A 21,660-nucleotide genomic window follows, 5' to 3' on the forward strand; every position below is an offset into this window, starting at 1 on the left:
TTTGTATACCATCTGGGTGATAAAAAAAAAAAAAAACTTTGATATCTACTTGCCCTGGGCCAAGCTTCTGGTTCACGGAAGGTCATTGTAGGATACTGTAGAGTTAAACACCCAATCGATGATGTGCCTTGGAGGCTTCCGTAGAGCGATCAACCGTATGCATACTTTAAAAAATCGATATGTTTTGACAGTTGTATGACGTTTGCCTCCGGTGTTTTATTCACGTGTAAAGTTCAGGGTAGTCAAATGACTAAATCAGTGGCTGCTTTATCAATCACGACTTCAATAGATCCGAACACTTTGCAATTAAAAACAATTCTTTCCATGACAGAGGATCTTTTGAACGTGTGTCTGGCGTAAATGGTGTGGCACATTGTAAAGTTTGCCTCCATCATCACCCACCTTGACGGTCAAAGTTAAAAAGAAAATTGAAAAGGGGTATTGTCATGATATTCTTCCTACAGTTTTTGTGTGTGTGTGTGTGTGTGTGTGTGTGTGTGTGTGTGTGGCAAAAACAGGTGAATTATGTGACAATAGTCTGAAAATCCATTAAAGCTTATACCGTGTACAGGTCAGCCCTTGTACTTGATAAAATAATCCTACCGTTTTTCGAGTGCCGACAATCGTGTCCGTGTTCTGTTGGCGGGTTTTCCCATTTTTCTGTATGTACGTTTTAAAAATGTTGGTTTTTGTTTAGCTTATTGAAACGGACCATGGATCTTAATAACCCTTTTGGCTTGGACATTTAGTGTTTCAGATTGATGTCACTTGTAATCATTCCCTGCAAGAAACCCGTTGACTTTTCATTCTAAATTACAACGCAATGTTTCAGATACAAGGTCATCTAGACGAATCTGCCATAACAAGTCAGTATATCAATTTACGTTGAAGTCTCTTTCAACTCTCCAAGAAAATGTCTGTGTAACTTGATACGCCCAAAAGCAGTGGGCAGTTTTGTCCCCAGTAATTCACGTAAGGGTGGAAGTGGTACTAAATCACCTTGGACGTGACTGTCTTCATGAATCGGTTTTAAAGTGTTGTTTTATGATTCCATTTCCTCCGTAAATTTTATTGGACACTATTTCCCAAGACTAATTGGTAACCGTCACTTTTCTCTATGTCAACAGCTTGTAAACTTATATCCAGCAATGGCGGAGTTGCCGCAATATTTGGGCCCTCAACGGTGGAAGGCAGTCTTGCCGTTGAGGGCGTGTGTGACAGAAAGGGGGTGCCACACCTGACCACAATGTGGGAACATAAAAACAGGGGCGAGCACGTGGCCGTCAACCTCTATCCCCACAACCGGTACCAGAGCGATCTCCTGGCAGACCTCGTTGACGCTTATAACTGGCGGAAGATGACTATAATGTACCAGGATGAAGAAGGTAAGCAGACCAATACGACTCTACGCTGAGTCAGAATTGACCCAGATTCAGGACCTCTGCGTCAGTTTGACCCATTTCTGATACATGTTGACACATATTGGTCAAGAAAAGGGTTAGGCCCAAGCCCCGGGTTCCAAAACGAATAGATACAAACCACCATCCAGTCAGTGTTAGAGATCTGTGCCATGGAAATCAGACACAATTGTCAAATATTGGGAACTCACAATATAGTGCGCCACACCGTGTCTGTCCTGGAGGCGGGAGAGCCGTTTAATTTGATCCTTTGCATCAACTGCAACAGTGTGCGTTTTTTATGTTAATCTATGGATTAGACAATATCATTTCGTTGTGTTTTAAATTATTATAATCAACGTTTGAGTCTTAAAAAGTGAAGCTTTTGGTTGCTTTTATCTACATTCTTTTCCCACTCAACTCGGGGAAGGAGTTATTAATGAATAACATGAATATAGTAACTGTAAAGCTATTGTTATTGTTTTTTATGATGAGGTTCCCTTATAGGAGCTAAGAAAGATTAAATGAATGTTATTGACCCGAATGACCAGGGTATTGTAATGCGCAATGAGACGTTTTTTGTGAAATGCGCCAATTATAAGAACTTTATTTAATTGTTGTAAACCAATTTTTTTATATTTGCACAGCACTCCTAAGAATGCAGCATATTCTGGAGGCTTCGAGGGGTGAGCTCACCATCCGGAAAATACATCATGAAAACATTAACATTGTACTCAAAGAAGTCAAGAGGTCTGGTACCTACAGAGTCGTTATTGACTGCGGTTATGATTTGCTTCGAGAAATACTAGAAAGGGTATGTATACAAACCAAGGATGCTGTAAGAGTTTTTTTCCCGCCCACTCTTTAACAAATCACTGACACCCCTTATCGGATGGTGGCATGTTCCATTTTAGGGTATCGCGGCATATGAACTGATCAGTGTGTATGATGTGAGAAACATATCACTTCGAAGTTTTGTGGTCAAGTGAACAAAACATATCAGTTTGTATGCCCAAAAATATGAATCTGAGAAGTGTTACTGCTGCAGTTATCAGTCTTAGATTGTGTTTATTTCTATAAGGGAATAATTCATCTTCCTGCATGGCCATTATTCTTTCCGGATTCTTGGCGATATCTAAAAAAACGTGACCACCTTTTTAGGTTTAAATTGTCACATTTTATAACACATATACATTTATATTGGATTAATTCAGCCTAAGATTGTATATTTTTATCAGGAATAGTACTCCTGCATGGACATTTGAAATATTGTGGTTCTAGATTTGTGGCAAGATCTCAAAACGCTACCACCTTTTCAAATTAACGTGTCACATTTTGTTGTTTTTAAAGTACACATCTACATTTATATGGATTAATTCAATCAACTTTTCAAAACAAAGGTTAGCTTTGCCTTCAAAATACCGAGCGAATTCCCCTATTATGCAGATTTGATGTTCCCTCACATACACTGAACACAGTAATCTGATGCCGGAATGGTAAAGTCTTCAGGGGGCGTGTAATGGATTCAGCAACCCAGAGATTTGAACATTATTAAAGTCATTAATCCTAACTTAGGAGTACCAATGACTTTCTAAGAAGTGCACTCTTGTCCCTGAGGGTATAATCCAGGCTGGCTGGCGGGTATGATGTGCCCTCCTTGACTCGGGTGTCACGGAGTGAGTACATGACGGAGACAGGCAATAACAACCACCGTCCTATGACAAACCAAGCCGTTTTGTGGCCTGTTAATACAGTTTTCTTATAGACTTGTTTTGAAGGCCTTCTCTAAAAGACACTAGACACTATTGGTAATTACTCAAAATAGTTGTTAGCATAAAAAACTGACTTGGTATTGAGGAATGGAGAGCTGGTGATAGTATAACACATTGTGAGAAACAGCTCCCTCTGTAGTGACATCGTTTTTGAGAAAGAGGTAATTTCTGTGATCGTTTTTTAAACGCTGAGTTTTTGCTTGGAAACTTATGTGACGCTTCGTCGCATCGGAGGAATCTATCATGACAAAAAATGTTTCCACTATTTCTTTGAACACGTTTTATTTTTATTCTTAGCTACTAGAGTTACAGATGCTACGGAGTCACTACCATTACATATTCACATCAATGGTAAGTATAGTGTCCCGACCCCTAGTGAACATTGACAGTCTGTATTAAGCCCGGTTCTTACTTCCTGCCAACGCGAATAATTTTGACGTCACAGGGCTGCCCTCGCTGTTTTTTTTTTCGCAGAAGTTGAGCACATCTCTTCTTATGTAGGATTTGAAACTGTACATGATGGAAATACAATATGGAAAGGTTTGCCATGTAATGGTTATCTCTATTAAGTTGGGGTGGTTCTGAAAAGAACAGTTGGTTGTAACTCGACGTTTCGATCAGTATGCTCTGATCGTCTTCTGCTTTCTCAAGAAGACGATCAGAGCATACTGATCGAAACGTCGAGTTGAAACCAAGTGTTCTTTTCAGAACCATCCCAACTCATTAGAGATAATCATTACATTATGTTACCGCAAACCTTTCCATAACATCTCTTCTTGTCAAATTTATTTGTTGCGAATTTGAGACGTCATAATTCGTTTATCGCATTCGCAAGAAGTATGAACCTGGCTTTAGATCGTACCCGACTTGGCGGCTACAGCTACGACTGTTACAATGGGCGTTACAATGACGTTTCACTTTTGATGACGTAGCACTCAAGCCAGTGCCGTAGTCGTAGCCGCAATATTCGGCCATGTTCTATCTTCTAAACCACAGACAGCAATAATGTTCTGTACTACACTGACACTGTCGAAGTGATTTTCCTTGGAAAATTTTGTTGTTCTAAATCGATTTAAAAAAAGAAGGGAATTCTTAAAAAAAACTTTATAATATTTTTTTAAGGATGGCTATTTTAAACTGCAGGGATAAAATTGTCCAGGACATAGTCTTTCATTCACAAGCTATTTACAGGCCTTTTCCTAACCTCAGCTTTGTTTGTTGAAATTATAATAGAGGATTTGACCTAACTTGATATCAAAACAACGTTATACATGTTTGATTCCAAACAGTTTCCATACCTCTCTAAGTAAACATTATACTCAAGAATTGGAGTAATTTGTGTATGGTAATTTACTTCAACATTCTCCAACCATCCTTTTTTCGATCCACGTTTTGCTTTTCAAACTCTTTAAGTTATGAATATTATTAGTCGAGATTAACCATTGATTCGATGTGTATTATTCGCTTAGGACCTTTGCCTAATGGATGTTGCTCGTTACGGCCAGGATTCGGTCAACATGACGACAATACATATCATGAATATGAAGAGCAAACGGGTCCAGACTCTAACGAAAGAGTGGAGGCACTACCAGGCCCTCAACGGCTTCCCTTACAATGAGACACTATTTACGGTATAAGGACCTCCTGCAATTCATATCCACTTTTCAATCCTTGACAATATTTATTTTGTATCGCTTCTGCTTGAACTGTTCTACAATCTTTTTGCTAAATTATGAACTCGGCCTGTGATCTATCTTGTGTCGCAGTAGATGTCATGTCTTATAATCGTCTGTCCTTTTGTTTGTTCATTTTGTCTCTTGTCCGATTTTACAAGTTTCTGCTTATCAAAACAGCCCCATACTCTTATTTATTACATTTATCCTGCTTACTGTTACTTAATGGTATTTTCGCTTTACTCCGCAGTAACATGTACTTGCCGATATTGTTCATGGAAGTATTGACATAAATGTATATTTGACTTGAAATGAATTGAATCATCTATTTTTCTGCACTTTGCCTTTGCCTTTGCTTGTAAAATCTACAAAGAAGATGGACCTCATTTTATAATACTTCCAGGCAGTTCTCTTTAAAAAGCAGCCATCAATTCTGAGTGGGTCTAGTAAATATACCAATTTAATCAGTGTTTGTAAAAAGCACTCCATTATGGAGCGTCCTGACTACCAGAGAACAAGTGTTTTAATAAAACCTACATACTTGACTATTTGCCCAGACGGAGGCAGCACTTATGTTTGATGCCGTCAACGTGGCGAAGCGAGCGCTGCACATCGTCGGGCAGACCAAGCCCGTCTCGACTGCTGAGCTGCCTTGCAATGCCGGTCAGCAGCCGTGGGACCTGGGCCTGAGCTACTTCAATGCACTGAAATCGGTAAGTGAAAAAGTTTGCGAAAAGGGAGAAAGTGGGATATAATTTTACAACTCGTATGGCCACTTAGAAGAACCCCCCAGTAGACCCAGGTTGCACAAAATGGCATTTTAAATACTGCACACGATTGTTGGGAGCCGTTCTGACGCCTTTGATATCGAGTTACACAAGAAGATTACATGCATGTAGTATAGGAAACGCTTCCTCCTTCCCGATTCACCGTTTTACGGTTCACCATTAAACTAAAACCTGAATATTTTTTTATTTATTTTTTGCTGAAAAGAATTTACGCGGTATCAGTTTGGTAGTGGGACCACTACGCCGCGATCAACTTTACTGAAAATTTCACAACTTTGAAACTATAGCCCTTAAAGTTTGCGCCTACCTTTTCTAAAAATCCTGGGTCTGCCCGTAACGGAAATAAAGACTATGTAACCGGCAAAAACGAGCCAATAATATGGGATTTGGAGCGGGATTCTGCGTCAAGTTGACCAACTTCGAGGGTTTGTTGACTCATTTTCTGGGTCATACTGACTCATAAAATGTTAAGACCCCATGACCTAAGATTTGTTTGAAAAAATACAATACTCCCCAAACTGCCTATTTATTTGAATATAGGGTTATTATACGCAGCTACTTTTAAAAATTTAATAGAGAAAGGCAGTGGACACACTTGTCATTTTAAGGTGCGCAATATTGATCATTGTCTTATAAGCGTCTTGCTCGAAGCCTTTGGCAAGAATTGTGAATAGTTCGGGGGAATGTCCATTACTCCTTTCCTAAAATAAATACTCCTATATAATCAATATTGTGTATTCTATTTGTATTTGTAAGCATGCTTGCAAAGTTTCTGCTTACTTTTGTCTTAGCCCTGTGGCAAGAATTGTGAGAATTTCGTGGAATGTACATTTTCATCTTTCCTTCAACAATACTGATAGGCTTACAATCAATATTTTGTATGCTATGTCTAGTTTAAAACAGACTTGCAAAGTTTCTGCTTAATTTTTAGTTTTTGCTTTAGGCTTTTGGCAAGAATTTGCAGCAAGTTGGTACAATGTCCATTACATCTTTCCTTCAATAATACCAGTAGGCTAACAATCAATATTTCGTATGTAATAAACTGCAGTAGACAAACTTGCAGAGTTTCTGCTCAGATACGGGGTTGAAAGGGGAGGAATATAAGCTATGATAAAATCCATCGCCGGTAGTTTTTATATTAATTGGGTCAGTGTGCCCTTAAAGTTTTCTTGATTACTGTCTCATCCAGATATAAGATTATTCCCCTGACGATAACTAGAGCAAGCTAGTCGAAACGTTGAGACCAATTAAGAACTTACTCCGAGGCAGTGAAGTTAATAACGATCCACTAAGCTAAAGTAGTATATTATAGTCCCGGCCGATTTTCAACCTTACAGTTCTTTTTTGAACTGAGAAGTCTCCCGGATTCCGAAAATCTACTTTGCTGTTGTAAAAGATAAAGACAGTTCTCTAAAGAACAACAAACTACCTGGAAAGTAGAAACACACACGGTGTAGCCGCAAACCAAATGTATATTTGTTTATTGTTGGAACAATATGTAATATTTAGATCAAGCTTCCATTTTGCTCTTTCGTCCAATCCCTCAATGCCGGAATGAAATCTAGGTAGTCGATCAAAACCCCGATAATAATCACAACGGTTTAGTACTCGAGGGTGAACGAAAGATAAAAAGCTAAGTACTTTGGTACAATTGCGCCAAGAGAAATAGGTCAACAGCAATTAAGGGTATAGCAGTTCAACACATGGTTTTGTCTTTTGATGGCTCTAGCCGTCCATGTCGACAAATAAACCAACCCGGTATCCCGGGACTAAAACACAGTCTGTAGGGCATGCAAGAAAGCTCTAATAAAGTTAATTGCTTTATGAAGTACGTTTTGATCGATCGGGCGGAGGTTTGTTGTTGGTGAGAATAATTATTTCACTTTGTGTCTTATAAAGAAGCTTTGTGAAAATGCAGAGAAATTTCCATCCCCATTTGGCCCTGTGGACATTCTTTTGTTCTGTGGCCTGAAAAAAAAACCTCATATTAATAGCACTGGACACTATTTGTATTTTTCTGAAAATATTTGTTAGCATTAAAAGTTACTTGGTAACAAGCAATGGAGAACTGTTGATAGTATGAAACATTGTAAGAACGACTCCCTCTGAAGTAACATATTTTTCGAGAAAGAAGTAATTTTCCACTAAAATATTTGAATTTGATTTCGAGACCTCAGAATTACATTTTTCGAAATTAATTTGCTAATTTAAACACAGGTTGACATGCCTGAAGGGCTGACTGGTGAGATCCGATTCGACATACACGGTGAACGAGATAACCCTAGCTACTTCATCTCTGAGTTGGGACCATTAGGAATGGAACAGGTAATAATAACACACTAGGAGAGGGTGATACTGAACTCCGGTAGGGGAGAGGGGTGGGGTCCACAGGGTGACATACTGGGAAGAAAACACCGAGTTTTTTAGTGGTTTGTGTTTGTAAATGTATCAATGTTTCAATGGTTTTACTGAGTGCGAGCAATACCCTTTGTTGGGGATCTAATACAGAGTAGTTTAAATGAGTTGAATTGAATACCCGTGCACCTTTATTGATTGTTTGCGTACATTTTAAAATAAACTGTTCGAAAACAATGTTTTAGTTCCGCCATCCTCTGTCACGTTAAGCACAGATGTACGATTAACTATTAATTATGAACAAAACAATCAAAAGCTACGAAACAAGCAGTTTCAAGTTTGACTTTACAATCAGTTGCAATTGAACCGAATGGACCGATGAACCAGTTCTATGAAATTGGGTCACGATGGTGTGGGCTTTTTCGTCTTACATCTCAAACTGAGATTCCTTCATCATCTTTTTTACACCGATATCGTCAGGCATACACATCACACCACAAGGCACTTTAGATCGGACCCTTGTTTCATTACTATATAGAGATTATAATACTATCATTAAAGGCAGTGGACACTATTGGTATTTACTCAAAATAATTATCAGAGTAAAACCTTTTTTTGGTAACGAGTAATGGGTAGCTGGTGATAGTGTAAAACGTTGTGAGAAACGGCTCCCTCTGAAGTAATGTAGTTTTCGAGAAAGAAGTAAATTTCCACAAAATTTGATTTCAAGACCTCAGATTTAGAATTTGAGGTCTCGAAATCAAGCATCTGAAAGCACATAACTTCGTGTGACAAGGGTGTTTTTTTCTTTCATTATTATCTCGCGTTTTCGACGACCGATTGAGCAGGTTGAGTCAAATGTTCACAGTTTTTTATTTTTATACTTATGTTGAGATACACCAAGTGAGAAGACTGGTCTTTGACAATTACCAATAGTGTTCACTGTCTCTAATATTACCGAGTATTATTATTATTATTTCGTGTGCTCTGACCTGTAATAAACAAATAAATTTCTACTAATTATCATCATAATATTTTTGTTATGGAATTATTTTTGCCAGATTGGAACTTGGGACTCCATTCAAGGGTTTGAGTTCAGACGGAAGGTCGAAGATCGAACAAACGATACTGGCACCAACAGAACTTACAAAGTCACAACTATCTTGGTGAGAACACTAAATCTTTCCTCTGAATTAATACACACATCGATATATACTGGTGCCATGTTTGTCTCTGCTTATAATAAAGAAAGTGACTGCAATGCCACTTTGTGTACCTCACAGAAACATTTCACCCATAGCCTGGAAGTTGTGGGAAGTTGTGGTACTTTAAATGTGGCAATCTGTGGTACCAGTATATGAAAACACAAAGCCAAGACTCAAAACCTTACCGGATGGACCTTTGTGGCCATCTGTGTGGTACCTGGGTGTCATGCAGCTGTCCCCAAAGGTATGGTACTATGTGGCAGTCAGTAGTACCAGTGGCACTGCTGTCCCTAGATGGTATGGTACTTTCTGGCAGGCTGTGGGACCAGTGTCAACTGTTCCTACTCTATAGAAGGTGGCATGTGGTACCAGTGTCGGCTGTACAAGCAGTAGAAACTACACCCAACGCACCCAATGCAAGCCTGGATGGTACTTTGAGGCAGTGTGTGGTACCTTTGCCAGCTGTACAAGCAGGCAGACACTGCACCCAATGCTAGCCTAGAAGGTATTGTACTTTGTGGCAGTACCTGGAACTTTGTTAGCTGGCCCTATATGATACTGTGTGGCCATCCGAGGAATCTTTTTCATAGAGACCCATGTACCAAATTTTAGTCTGGAAGGTATAATAATAACATCGAACCATTCTTGTATAGCACATATCATGACAATCAAAGATAAGCTTCTGTGTGCTTTGAGATGAAAACAAAACAGTAATACAAATTAGTAGAGATGTCAAGTAATTACAAAAGCAAATATTAGTTGATACAGAAAGAATTACTGAAGGTTTGGTATTAACTAGGTGGCACTCTGTGGTACCTGTGTGTATGAGAAACTTACCTCATCTTCCTTCCACCATTTCTCTTCTCAGGAAAGCCCCTACGTCATGTTGCGGGAGACTGCGGAAGGGGTTGAACTTCATGGCAATGATCGGTACGAGGGTTATTGCATCGATCTCCTCGAGCTAATCGCTAAGGACATTGGCTTCAAGTACGAGATTCAGTTGGTCGAGGACGGCAACTACGGAGCGGAGATAGACGGTACATGGAACGGTATGATCGGCGAGCTCATCAGCGGGGTAAGTGTGGTACCGTGGTACCCTTGACTGTCTTTTGGGAAGTTCTTCATCTTGTGTCCATGCTGCTCAAATGCTATCCCTCCAGCAGTTACCACACTGAATGGCAGTGTCATTAGCCTTAGGCTGGTCGTCTGTTGTAGTTGGTGATGGAAGTAGGGGGTAGAGTAAGGAGATGATCCATGGACTGCCGCTCTTCGCATTTACAGGTTTTGGCCCAAAATTTGGGACCTGCAGTGTATCCACACTGTTCTAGGGCCCACTTCGAAACCATGGCTTTGGCTTTGGGTTCAGCTTGAGGCTCCGGTCTCTCGTCTGAAACCATGGACGCGTATCCGCAATGCATGTGCAATTGTCAAAACAACTGCGGGGCCAAGCTAGCCTGAGCCGAATCCATAGCCAAATCCAGTCGTTTTGAAATGGGCTTAGGTTCGCTTTGCACCTTCAGACTCTTTTGGGAAATTGATATTGAGTAACTGTCACAGCAATCAGAAAGCAAGGAACTACAATGCATGCAAAACACCCCCTCCTCATATTGTGTTTTTATTGTGTACTGGGAATCTCAGGACCTTGTTAGATAATTTTAAGGAGGTACCTTTGTGCAAGAGAAAATGAGTGTGGAAATATTGTGGGTTAACCCGCTGTTATATATCGAGCATGGTATGCAAACACTAAGATATTTAGCTTTGAAAGGTGTGAAACATCAGATGACACAAATTAGAAAATAGAATTATGTTGCAAACTGCTTTATACCAACCAAAAGGACCTGTGGTATAAATGCAACAAATACTTAATGGCCTGACTTTTAGACCCGAGCAGAGTCTTTCTCTAAGGCTAAACAGTTAGTTACCTGTTCATGTTAGTTGTGTTGTGTTGTCTTTTGGCCTTCTATAAAGACTCTGGCTATTAACTATTTTGTGCATGTCACAAGTTAATCATGACTTATGAGTTACTTCTCACTTGACTATCTGAGTACAGAGGGCAGACTTGGTTGTAGCACCTCTGACCATCACCTACGTCCGGGAGCAGGTAATAGATTTCTCCAAGCCATACATGCATCTCGGCATCACCATCCTGTACCGGGTACCGATGCCTCAGAACCCGGGTGTCTTCTCCTTCCTCAACCCGCTCTCCTTCGATATTTGGATGTATGTGGTCATCGCGTTCCTGGTGGTTGCCTTGACCATGTTCCTCCTGGCCCGGTTCAGTCCTTACGAATGGTACAACGAACACCCCTGTAACCCTGACTATGACAAGGTACATAACCTTCTAATAATAATACTGATTATAAAATGCAACTTCCAAGAATGGTCATCGCCCTTAAAACATTATTACCACTGGTCACTGGGCCGTATATTTCATTCCATAAACCATCTCATCTTTTTTAAAGGAGTGTAGAGCCTGTGCTACACAAGTATATAGCACACCAAAGCCTAATTAACCACAAGAACCATATCTGTCCTCACAGGTACCCGGCCATTTACCCCCTGGGTGATGAGAAGAATTTCCGTTAAGTGTCTTGCTTGAAGATACGAAGATATAAACTTATTGCAATTTTGGCTGGTAAACTCTTGATGTTAATCAACACTTTCTATGCTTTTATAAAATTAGGGCCTGAGTATGTGGTTGTTGTATGAGCTGATGTGGTCACAGGTTTTGTTTTTTAGCAGTCATTTGTTTATCTTTTGGATGACCTGCATTTTAATTCATAATGTCATGAAGGTGGAGAATCAGTTTAACCTCCTTAGCTGTATCTGGTTTGCGTTTGGAGGCCTAATGCAGCAGGGATCGGAGGTCAATCCGAAGGCCTTCTCTACCCGGGTACTCAGTGGCTTCTGGTGGTTCTTCTCTCTCATCCTAGTGTCCTCCTACACCGCCAACCTGGCCGCTTTCCTCACAGTCGAGAGGATGGTCTCGGAGATCGAGAGTGCCGACGACTTGGCAAAACAGACCAAGATTGAGTACGGAACGAGAAATAGTGGCTCGTCCCACACATTTTTTAAGGTAAGGGAAGCATTACAATCGTGTGGTGTTTGTGAAAGATCAGGGGTCGATTTCACAAAGAACAATTAGGACTAGTCCTTGGAGATATTCAAAACTTAAGGTTAGCGTTAAGTAAAGACGAGTTACTAGTCCAAACTCTTTGTGACATCCAGCACTGGCAGTGGTCCCCTGACATTATTGACAGGACAAGACATGCCCTGAATTATGCTTGGTCTGGGGACCAGTCTAGGTTAATGTATGCTTTGTAGGCTAGGTGACAAACCTGGAATGGTAGGTTTTGGAACACTAGGTGGCGGCAGACTTGCCTAGTAAATATCCATTGTTTACAAGTTCAGAGCATGCGCTTATTTCCAAGAACAATACCTATCATGTTTGCTGCCACCTAGTGTCCCCAAAGTCTCTTAAAGCAAGCAAGAAAATCAAGGCTTTATTTCGTGAACTAGCACTTGGCCTGGAAAATAAATGCCAAGAACACAAATCACAGTTGCTTCTATGTATTGCTGACTGTTTTTTTTTTTTTTTGCTTTATACTTCAGCGTTCAAATATTGAAACCTACAAGGCGATGTGGGAGTTCATGAGCTCACGCCCCAGCGTGTTCATGAACACGTATGACGAGGCAGTTACCCGCGTACTGCGTGAGAAGAACTATGCCTTCTTGATGGAGTCCACCGTGGCTGAATATGTGGTGGCAAGACACTGTAAAAACCTAACAACCATTGGGGGATTGTTAAACTCAAGAGGTTATGGTATCGGCACACCGTTAGGTAAAAACACAATAAATGCACATAATTTTAATTTATAATTAATAGTGAACTATCAGAAGGTACAAGGAGTAACCTGTGCCCAATTTAATAGAGCTGCTTAAGCATAACAAGTTGCTAAGCAGAACAAAAGTATGCTTACCAGACTAAGTTTGTCAGCTAAACATTTGACATGTACACAAATTTTAATGGTAACCTGCTTAGTTTTAAAAGCAAAACATATCAAACATTCTTTTCTGCTCAAGCAGCTCCAATAACAATAATTGTTTCGACCACATGGTTGATGGCGCCATTTTCGTTCCAAATGCATATCAACCCAATGGGCAGATTAGTCTAGCACCCTATTATTCACCCATGCGGTTTTGTGTACAAAAATGGCTTCCAAATGGGAGACTTTTGGGACGCTAGGTGGCAGCAGACTTACCAGGTAAAATCCATTGTTCTCGGTCATGTCCGCACGCTCATAACTACAAAAACAATGGAAACTTACCCGGTAAGTCTGCTGCCACCTAGCGTCCTATATCTCCCATTACAAATTGTCACATTTTTCTCTAATACGGTGTCCCAGGGATTTCTGTCCGCCGGAGGTTCTGTTCCCCATATGAGAAACTAAAAGGGCTGGAGGAGGAGGATTCAAAAGAGGGCGCTATCAGAAGAAGTTTGAATCTCCTGCCTCAACGGCTCTGGCTGCTTTAACTGTTGCTTTTTCTACTAACTCAGAATAAAATTCTTGTTATAGGTTCGAAGCTGAGAGACAAGATTACCTCCTCGGTGCTTCGGTTACAAGAGAATGAGAAGTTGATTAATTTAAAGAACGAATGGTGGAAGACGGGCCAGTGCGTTATGGACAGCGTCAATAATTCAGACGCCAACGAGCTGGGACTGGAAAATATAGGCGGCATATTTCTGGTTCTTATAGCAGGCGTTATACTGGGGATACTCGTTGCTATAGCAGAATTCATATGGAAGTCGAGGCAGAATGCTGAAATAGACCGGGTATGATTCTTTTGTAAACGTTGACAAGTAATAATAATAACTCTTATATAGCGCGTTTCACTATAACCGTATCAATGCGCTTTACAGTGCCCTGGTCATAGGGCCAATAACATCCATTTTAATGTTTCACAGTATACAACCTGGGCAACAGTTTATATCGCTCCAAAGGCTTTTTCATTCACAATATCAACCTCTACCCTCGCAGATGCCCATTTATACCCCTGGGTAGATGTATAGGGTAGATGTATAGGGTCTATGTGCTTTGTGAGGAGGGACCTTCCTTTTGGAAGGAACTCTAACATTCTTCGTGGGGCGCTATAGAAATGCTTGTGTATTAATATTATTATTATATTACTTCTAATTTGGATTGCAATAACAACACAACATCTAATGAAGTTTACCCATAACAATGAGGTTCAGGTAGATTAAGATCAGACTAGGACGTAAGAACTCATTTCATTCGTAAATGAGGATAGGGTTTGCACTTAACATTTTCAGTGACTAGCCATAAGGTCCAGTTAGCTCTTCTTTTCAATAGTCCGCCAGACTCATGAATTCCGACTGGTCCTCATGTGTTTAAAATAAACTGTAGAGGGAGAACGCTAAATAACATAATAGTTGAACAGAAACAAAACTTTATTTTAAATGCCTAGCACTTCACATTAGCAAGGCCTGGGGTGTGAAAACTAATGATTTCAGTGTTTCCAGTTGACTTTCATTGTGGACTGAGGAAATCTCTACACAAAGATGCTTGCTGTGTGACCCAGAAACACGCGGTTAATCCCTTTTCTCATACTATTCCACATTAAAGGTTCTGGGTTCTTTTATGTGCACTACCAATCATATAGTACACGGGACCTGCGGTTTAATGTCCCATCCGAACGACAAAGCTCTTATGGAAAAATATCTTGCTCAAGAGTACCAATGATTGTCTCGGACGGGACTCGAACCCAAACTCTGCTGATCAGAAACACCTGGGCCCAATTTGATAGAGCTGCTTAACGGTTAGCAGTTTTTTTCTTTTTCTTAACGTAGCAAAAACAACTGCTTAAACCATGGAGGAATGTACACATATGTCACGAGGTTAAGCACGTAAACAAACAGCGCGCCCAAGATTTTAGATCGTATAATGCTTAAGCAAAAAAAGAAGAGGGTAGGCCTCCACTGACAAAATGGCGGGCGATATAAATGCAGAGTTGCGAAAAAAAAATCATCGCCTTCTCTGTCTTACCATGGAGGAATAATTTATTCCTCCATGGTCTTACCATGGTCTTACATGTATTTTTGTTATGGTTCAAAGCGCCCCATGAAAGGTTTACACACTAACTTGAAAGTAAACAAGAAGATAACACATTGTACGAACATTTCTGAAGCATTTTAGACACTCGTTTTCTCCACTACACCATGACTACACCTACCATTCAAAAACGTACAATACACACCGCTGCGCCGGCACAATAACAACATTTGCAAGGATGTTGCACTATGCGCTGTGTGAATGGGGTGCTTGAGCAAAATAGAGGCTGGAACCGCTTTATGCTAAGGCTATGAAATGAAAAATGTGCTAGGTGCGCCCAATAAGCACAAAATCGACCGTTGCAGGCAGCTCTAGGAAATTTTGCTCTATGCCTAAACAGAGTGCTTAAGCAGAAATGGGGCTTTAAGGACCCTTTTTGCTTGTTTGCTTGCCGCTATAAGCAAATAATATTGCTTAACCAACGCTATGAAATGAAACATTTGCTATGTGCGCCCGATAACCACAAAAACGACCGTTAAGCAGCTCTATGAAATTGGGCCCTGAGCTCCAGTTCGGTGCTCTTAACATAACACCCCACAATGTAATTCACTCGAAGTCAATTTAAAATAACATTTATTTGCTTCCTGGATAGCACATAACATAATGCAGAAGATAATTGGGGAGGCACGATTCTAGTAAACCAAAGGCTTGTAGTGGAGTGCCTCTAGAAATAAACAAGAAGAAAAAAACACAGAAATACTGAATAAATTAATGAAATAATTAGCTTGGATAATTAATTGTTACAAGACAAAGATACACATTCAAGGACAAATGATCTAACAAGAAAGATGAGTTTTTGACTTTAAAAAACTTTGAAACGGCAGGGGAGGAGGTAACCCTGGAGAATACACCAAAGGGATAAAACCAGTTTGGAAGTAACATGCTCTAATGAAAGAGATCTTATTCTTGATTTTTGTTTTCCTTTCTAGAAATCGTTATGTGCTGAGATGATGTCCGAGTTCCGGTTCGCCTGCCGCTGCAACGGCAAACCCCGAAATCAACGATCGGTGGATCATAAGTACATGCCAGCTCCCTATCCAAGCGGGCTCAACGGACAAACGTTCCCCATGAACATGGCAGAGACGGTCGCATAAATACCAAAACAATGAAGCAAACCAGTGTAAAAAACTTGTACATTGTTATATAAAAGCAGAACATACATAATAGACTGCTGTAGACATCCGGGGCTTCCAGAAAACAACTAAACTGGCAGGGCATTCATTTTTTGAGTATTCGTTCTGGCACTGACTGTTGTGTGCACGAACTGGGGATGGCGCCCTTCAGTTGGTTTATCACGAGACTTTTGGTTAGCGAGGGAGAATGTGAGTTTTTTTCCATTGACACGAGAGACTGTGGATGAGGTGAGCAGGAGCAGTTCGAATAAGTAGTCTATTGAGAGCCTCCCTATGTCGACCCCGCGGCCCCCACTCGGGTGAGCCCCTGACAAGAGCTAATCGAACGACCACACTCGCCCTCTCGTGGTGACGTCATGCACCTCGGGTCATCCCCAAGTGACCCACTCCACAAGCAAGGCACTGGGGGTTCTAAGGCTTAAGATGTTGTAGCTTTCAACCCCCTCATATTAATCCCTCGAGACTCGAACCTTTGTTAGTTGAACTTACTTATCCTGTATTATGGTTTATGGTAACAGCTTTGCATAAACTAGTAAACGGTGATACCACGGTCACGATTGACTTTAGTTATAATAATAAAGTATGTAGAATACTATGATGAGGGCATACGTGTAAATCAGCTTGCCATCTGATATCGCGAGCAGACTTTGCCAAGGACCGACTGACAGCGTCCATGTTCCAAACATTATAACTACTCAAATTCGGTCTGCTTTAATCCGAGATGTTGTGGGGGAGGGGAGTCAAGATTGATTGTGAATGTTTGACACGTTACACAATACTGACTACTGCCAGACCACTAATGTTGACTAATTTCTTTCCCAATAGATTGGTGGGAACTGTGGATTTTCAAGATTGTCAACTAATAATTATTAATAATAATAAAAATGACTCAGTGCAGGGCATTGGTGACTTCCATTATAAATGGGTCAAGCGGTCAATGTGCCCTCGACAGCATTTTTTTTGTGTGAAACGGAGTTTTTATCAAATAGTTGTACAGTGATGTATAACGGTGTAATTCGATTTGTTAAACAATAATATGATTAATATGCTGAATTAGCTTGATAATGGCAAAGTTGTGAAGTTACGGTTTGGAGTTTTCTAGGCTCAGGTAGTTTTGTTTAACTATACAGAGAGGAGGCCGATCTACGAGACCTCGCCCAAATGTTGCACTGCTTATTAATCCGCCACGTGGGTAAAACGCGCACCACACGTGCGTCTCTGCACACTGCGTGCACACAATCCAAAATGGCGGCAGCGTGTTACAATGTCAATCATGATGGGGGATCTCTGCAATGCTGCCTTGAGGCAGACTTATTACCAGGTAACTTTATAGTGTTAACGTAATCCTGGGCATACGTACATTTCCTAGAACTAAATTACCTGGTGTTTTGGTGTAGAAGTCTACACCCATGGATCGGTGGGAGAACGTACAAACATAAGAAACTATCTTATAGGAATACGAGGTGTATAGCTATCTGATTTATTGATCGTTTCTTATTATTGCGCTTATTGATACTTTTATACAAAATAGCTCTTTTCATTAGTCTGAGTGCTTAAAATAATATACGTCATGATTCTATAAATAGTACTAATTTCCTCGAAAAGATATCTATGAATATTTAATACCGATGCTGGGTTATAACAACATATTAATATAACTATTATCATTATGTAAATAGTGACGAAAATATTGCTGTTATATTTGAAGTGTGTTCCACTTTGTTATAAATCGATGGTGTGTCTTTCAGATATTTTTTCGGGAAGTATTGTGATACTCTCCTATATGCAACTGGGATGCATGGTTGTTCGTTCATATTTAAGTATAATGTCAAGTATTTTGTCGAGTCAAAAACTCTTAACTTTATCTAAAAAATTCATTAAGGCTTGTGCTTTTTATTTGCAACCGTTGGTGACAGCTATAAGCTTTGTTTTCTTGACCCAAACTGTACCAAAGATTCGTGGAATTACAACTCGCTTTGAACTACTGTCTACGTGGGTGTTGGACCTATCTTGCGTCCAGTGTGTTTTAATACCTGTCTATAACAGCAATAATTAGTATACCACAGAGCAATATGTAGAAAATGGTTCTGTTTTTTTTAGTTGGAAAAACATTTTGTTTGCGTCGTATTTGTTTCCACTCTTCTCTGTAAATATTAAAATCACTTCAGTATTTGAATGTTTATGTAATTTTACTATGGGCAATTATAATGATTGGTTACAGTTGATTTTGTGGTTTTGTTGTATGACTAAGGCATCTTTCCTAGTCAGCTTATAGCACCCTCTGTTTTAATACTGATGACTGTTTCATGTTGACGTGAAACTACTCACTCGACGGCTGTTGTAAACTATATATTTTGTATACCGTATCAGTAGTGTTTTTGAGATATCGCGTTGGTTTAGTTTAATTGTGTCAAGATAATATATCTATTGTTTAAGCCAAAATTGTATTATAGGGATATAATATCCACCTCTTCATCTGGTTATTTTAATCCCTGGCAAGTGCTCGCCAGTTTGAGATCCAATTATCTACGACACCGTTCTGGTCCCAATTTCTTAGAGCCCCCTTAGCACAAAATACTGGTTAAAACAAATCCATGCTTAGCAATTTTGAGCAGGATACTTTGCATTTAGCCAAAGTAACTTTGAATGACTTTGTTCTGCTTAGCTTATTATTGTGTTTTTGTGACTTGCCATTATTTTTCCCTTGCTCTTCTCTCTAACGCAACTTCCATCACTAACGGCATGCTTTAACCTTTCAGCCTCGCACCATAGGATGCATGAACTCATCATTGTCCCCAGTGTATTATCTAAAGTAACTTAAGCTTGGGTAAAAACCAAATAATAACTGGAGCTTGATACGTTTCCCGACGCAATACTTATGAGAACGAGGTTGGTGTTAATCTGACTCTTCAAAATGGCGGGCGATGTCGTTGTGTTTTTAAGTAGAGACTGTACAAAAAAGTACATAATTTGATTGAATACCGAATTACGCTATCTTGAAATGAGATTGTTAAACACAGGTTTTATAAGTTGTTGATAGAGGAGTCATGTAGACACACATATATCAATTTCCCCTATACTAACTACTAATTATGTAAACTAATGTTTGTTGCAACATTGCTATGACATTTCAAATTGCTTGTGTATAGGGAATAACTAAACCATCCCTAACTTCTGTCTTTCTCTGTTCGGCTGCTTTCTCAAAAAACCAAACAAATTTGCATGAGTACATTTGTAGTGATGAAACTTCCGTTGTTATGAAATGCATGGCTGTGATGTATTGCTCGAAAAAAGGGAGGTTTTGAAAATTAACCGTACACAGTTGAAATCAATTAGTACCGATATATCTGGTTTATTATACGAATGCAGTGCACACCTTTGTTGGTGAAGTGTTTATAAATGTACCCATGTATCACAGAAAGGCAGTCAACAATTTTCTGAATGAACTACTTTTGAGAAAGCAGTTTTGAGGTATGAAGTTATGTTATGGAAATGGAGAGTATTATGTATCTTCATGTTAACTGTTCCAATGTGTAATTATCGCATAGTTTGTAACTTGTAACAAACATACTTGCTATAACAAATGTACCTTCTTCTTTTCAAACAAAGGTGTGCACTGCATAGAGGGTATATTCGGTACGTCAACGTACGTTTTAATCTGACCTTCTATATTTAACGAGCAATAAATCAACGAGACATGCATTTCACAAGGGAGTTTCATCACAACAGTGCTAACAAAAGTTGCCCCATCCCACATCTCTTTTTTTGTTTAATATTGGGTCTGACATAAATTACTGTTTATGGATTCATTAACTTTAAAATATCTATCATTCTTCTTCATAGGAATTTCGTATTCAAAATAGCTTAGGGTAGGTCCAGATCCCGATAAATGACATGTTATTAAGCCACTTACCATTATAACGGTGCGTCAATTTCGTAAAGCTCTTAAGCAGAAAATACTGCTCGACCCATTTCTTTGCTAGGCAAAAATTTAATCGGAAACCAGCCGCTACAATGCATACTTAATGTAATTTTGGGCCTGTATTCTGATTTGGCTAAGCAACTACACTGATGAGCCTAGCGAGTTTTGTGCTTACAGAATTTTATGAAGTTGGGCCCTGTAGACTCTGAGTTGACTGCGCAAGCGCATGAATATTTTGCATTTTTTTTAAAGCAGTTCAAAGGTTAGAAAATTATGATGTACTGAATAGTAGTTTTGGAAAGACAAATTTGTACCTGTAATTTATATTATTGAACATGTATTCACAAGTTAATGAACTGAGGGAACGAGTTTATTATGTCTTTAACAAAATTACCACGGATGAGTTAAAGGTTAAATTATTGTTATTAGCGTTGTTACATTATCTAGTCACCGCACTCTTTTTTCCATTTGAATAATATGTAAATATGCTGTTGAATTAAAAGTAGCACAAATAATTGATATAAAGTGGTGCAAGTTCCACAACGGAGAGTTTATGGTTGTCAGACACATAATTGTTTGTTTGCAGAATATTAAATGGCTCTGTATTTATTTATTTATTTATTTATTTAGTAAATTTTTTTGCGGGTGAAGTGTAATTGAAGGACTATGCCAATCCATTATTTTTGAAGAAAATAACAAAATTAATCAAACTTAAAGCATTACAAAAATGTAACTTGTCTCCTTTATTGTGCGATATGTTGAGTCATGTACCAACCCCTCACTCACACATAACACTAACAACGAAGTACGTCACTGGCTCTAACACGATTTTAATCTCTAAGCATGCCCCTGCCAACAAAATAATTAGCACGGTATGTATATATTCAAAGACGGCCCATGATTTGGTACTTTGGCAGGTAACCTCAACCTGGTTAGCATAATTTTTACTGTGCTTAGCTAAAAGTTGTGGTTAAGCAGCTTCATAAAGTTGAGACCAGTTTGATAGAGCTGCTTTAAAGACAGTGGACACCAGTGTGGACACTATTGGTAATTGCCATACATTAGCCTTCACAGTTGGTGTATCTAAACATATGCATAAAATAACAAACCTGTGAAAATTTGAGCTCAATCGGTCGTCGAAGTTGCGAGATAATGAAAGCAAAAAACACCATTGTCACACGAAGTGGTGTGCTTTCAGATGCTTGATTTGGAGACCTCAAATTCTAAACTTGAGGTCTCGACATCAAATTCGTGGAAAATTACTTCTTTCGCAAAAACTACATC

General features: G+C 39.5%; 1 protein-coding gene across 2 annotated transcripts in view; it reads left to right on the plus strand.

The window, feature by feature from the left end:
* LOC139946880 (glutamate receptor ionotropic, kainate 2-like) overlaps positions 1 to 21,090 on the plus strand; it is an 84,657-nt gene extending 63,567 nt beyond the window's left edge. For both annotated transcript variants that reach the window (XM_071944639.1, XM_071944638.1), the window contains 13 exons: positions 1,128 to 1,385; positions 2,045 to 2,211; positions 3,467 to 3,520; positions 4,639 to 4,800; positions 5,400 to 5,555; positions 7,848 to 7,955; positions 9,047 to 9,151; positions 10,059 to 10,265; positions 11,241 to 11,519; positions 11,985 to 12,266; positions 12,803 to 13,031; positions 13,768 to 14,024; positions 16,251 to 21,090. In XM_071944639.1, the coding sequence (XP_071800740.1) occupies positions 1,128 to 1,385; positions 2,045 to 2,211; positions 3,467 to 3,520; positions 4,639 to 4,800; positions 5,400 to 5,555; positions 7,848 to 7,955; positions 9,047 to 9,151; positions 10,059 to 10,265; positions 11,241 to 11,519; positions 11,985 to 12,266; positions 12,803 to 13,031; positions 13,768 to 14,024; positions 16,251 to 16,415 (2,429 nt within the window). In that variant the 3' untranslated portion in view covers positions 16,416 to 21,090. The remainder of the gene's footprint in view (positions 1 to 1,127; positions 1,386 to 2,044; positions 2,212 to 3,466; positions 3,521 to 4,638; positions 4,801 to 5,399; positions 5,556 to 7,847; positions 7,956 to 9,046; positions 9,152 to 10,058; positions 10,266 to 11,240; positions 11,520 to 11,984; positions 12,267 to 12,802; positions 13,032 to 13,767; positions 14,025 to 16,250) is intronic.
* Positions 21,091 to 21,660: the final 570 nt, after the last annotated feature.

The sequence above is a fragment of the Asterias amurensis genome, chromosome 14, assembly GCF_032118995.1.
Source record: "Asterias amurensis chromosome 14, ASM3211899v1".
NCBI classification, from domain to species: domain Eukaryota; kingdom Metazoa; phylum Echinodermata; class Asteroidea; order Forcipulatida; family Asteriidae; genus Asterias; species Asterias amurensis.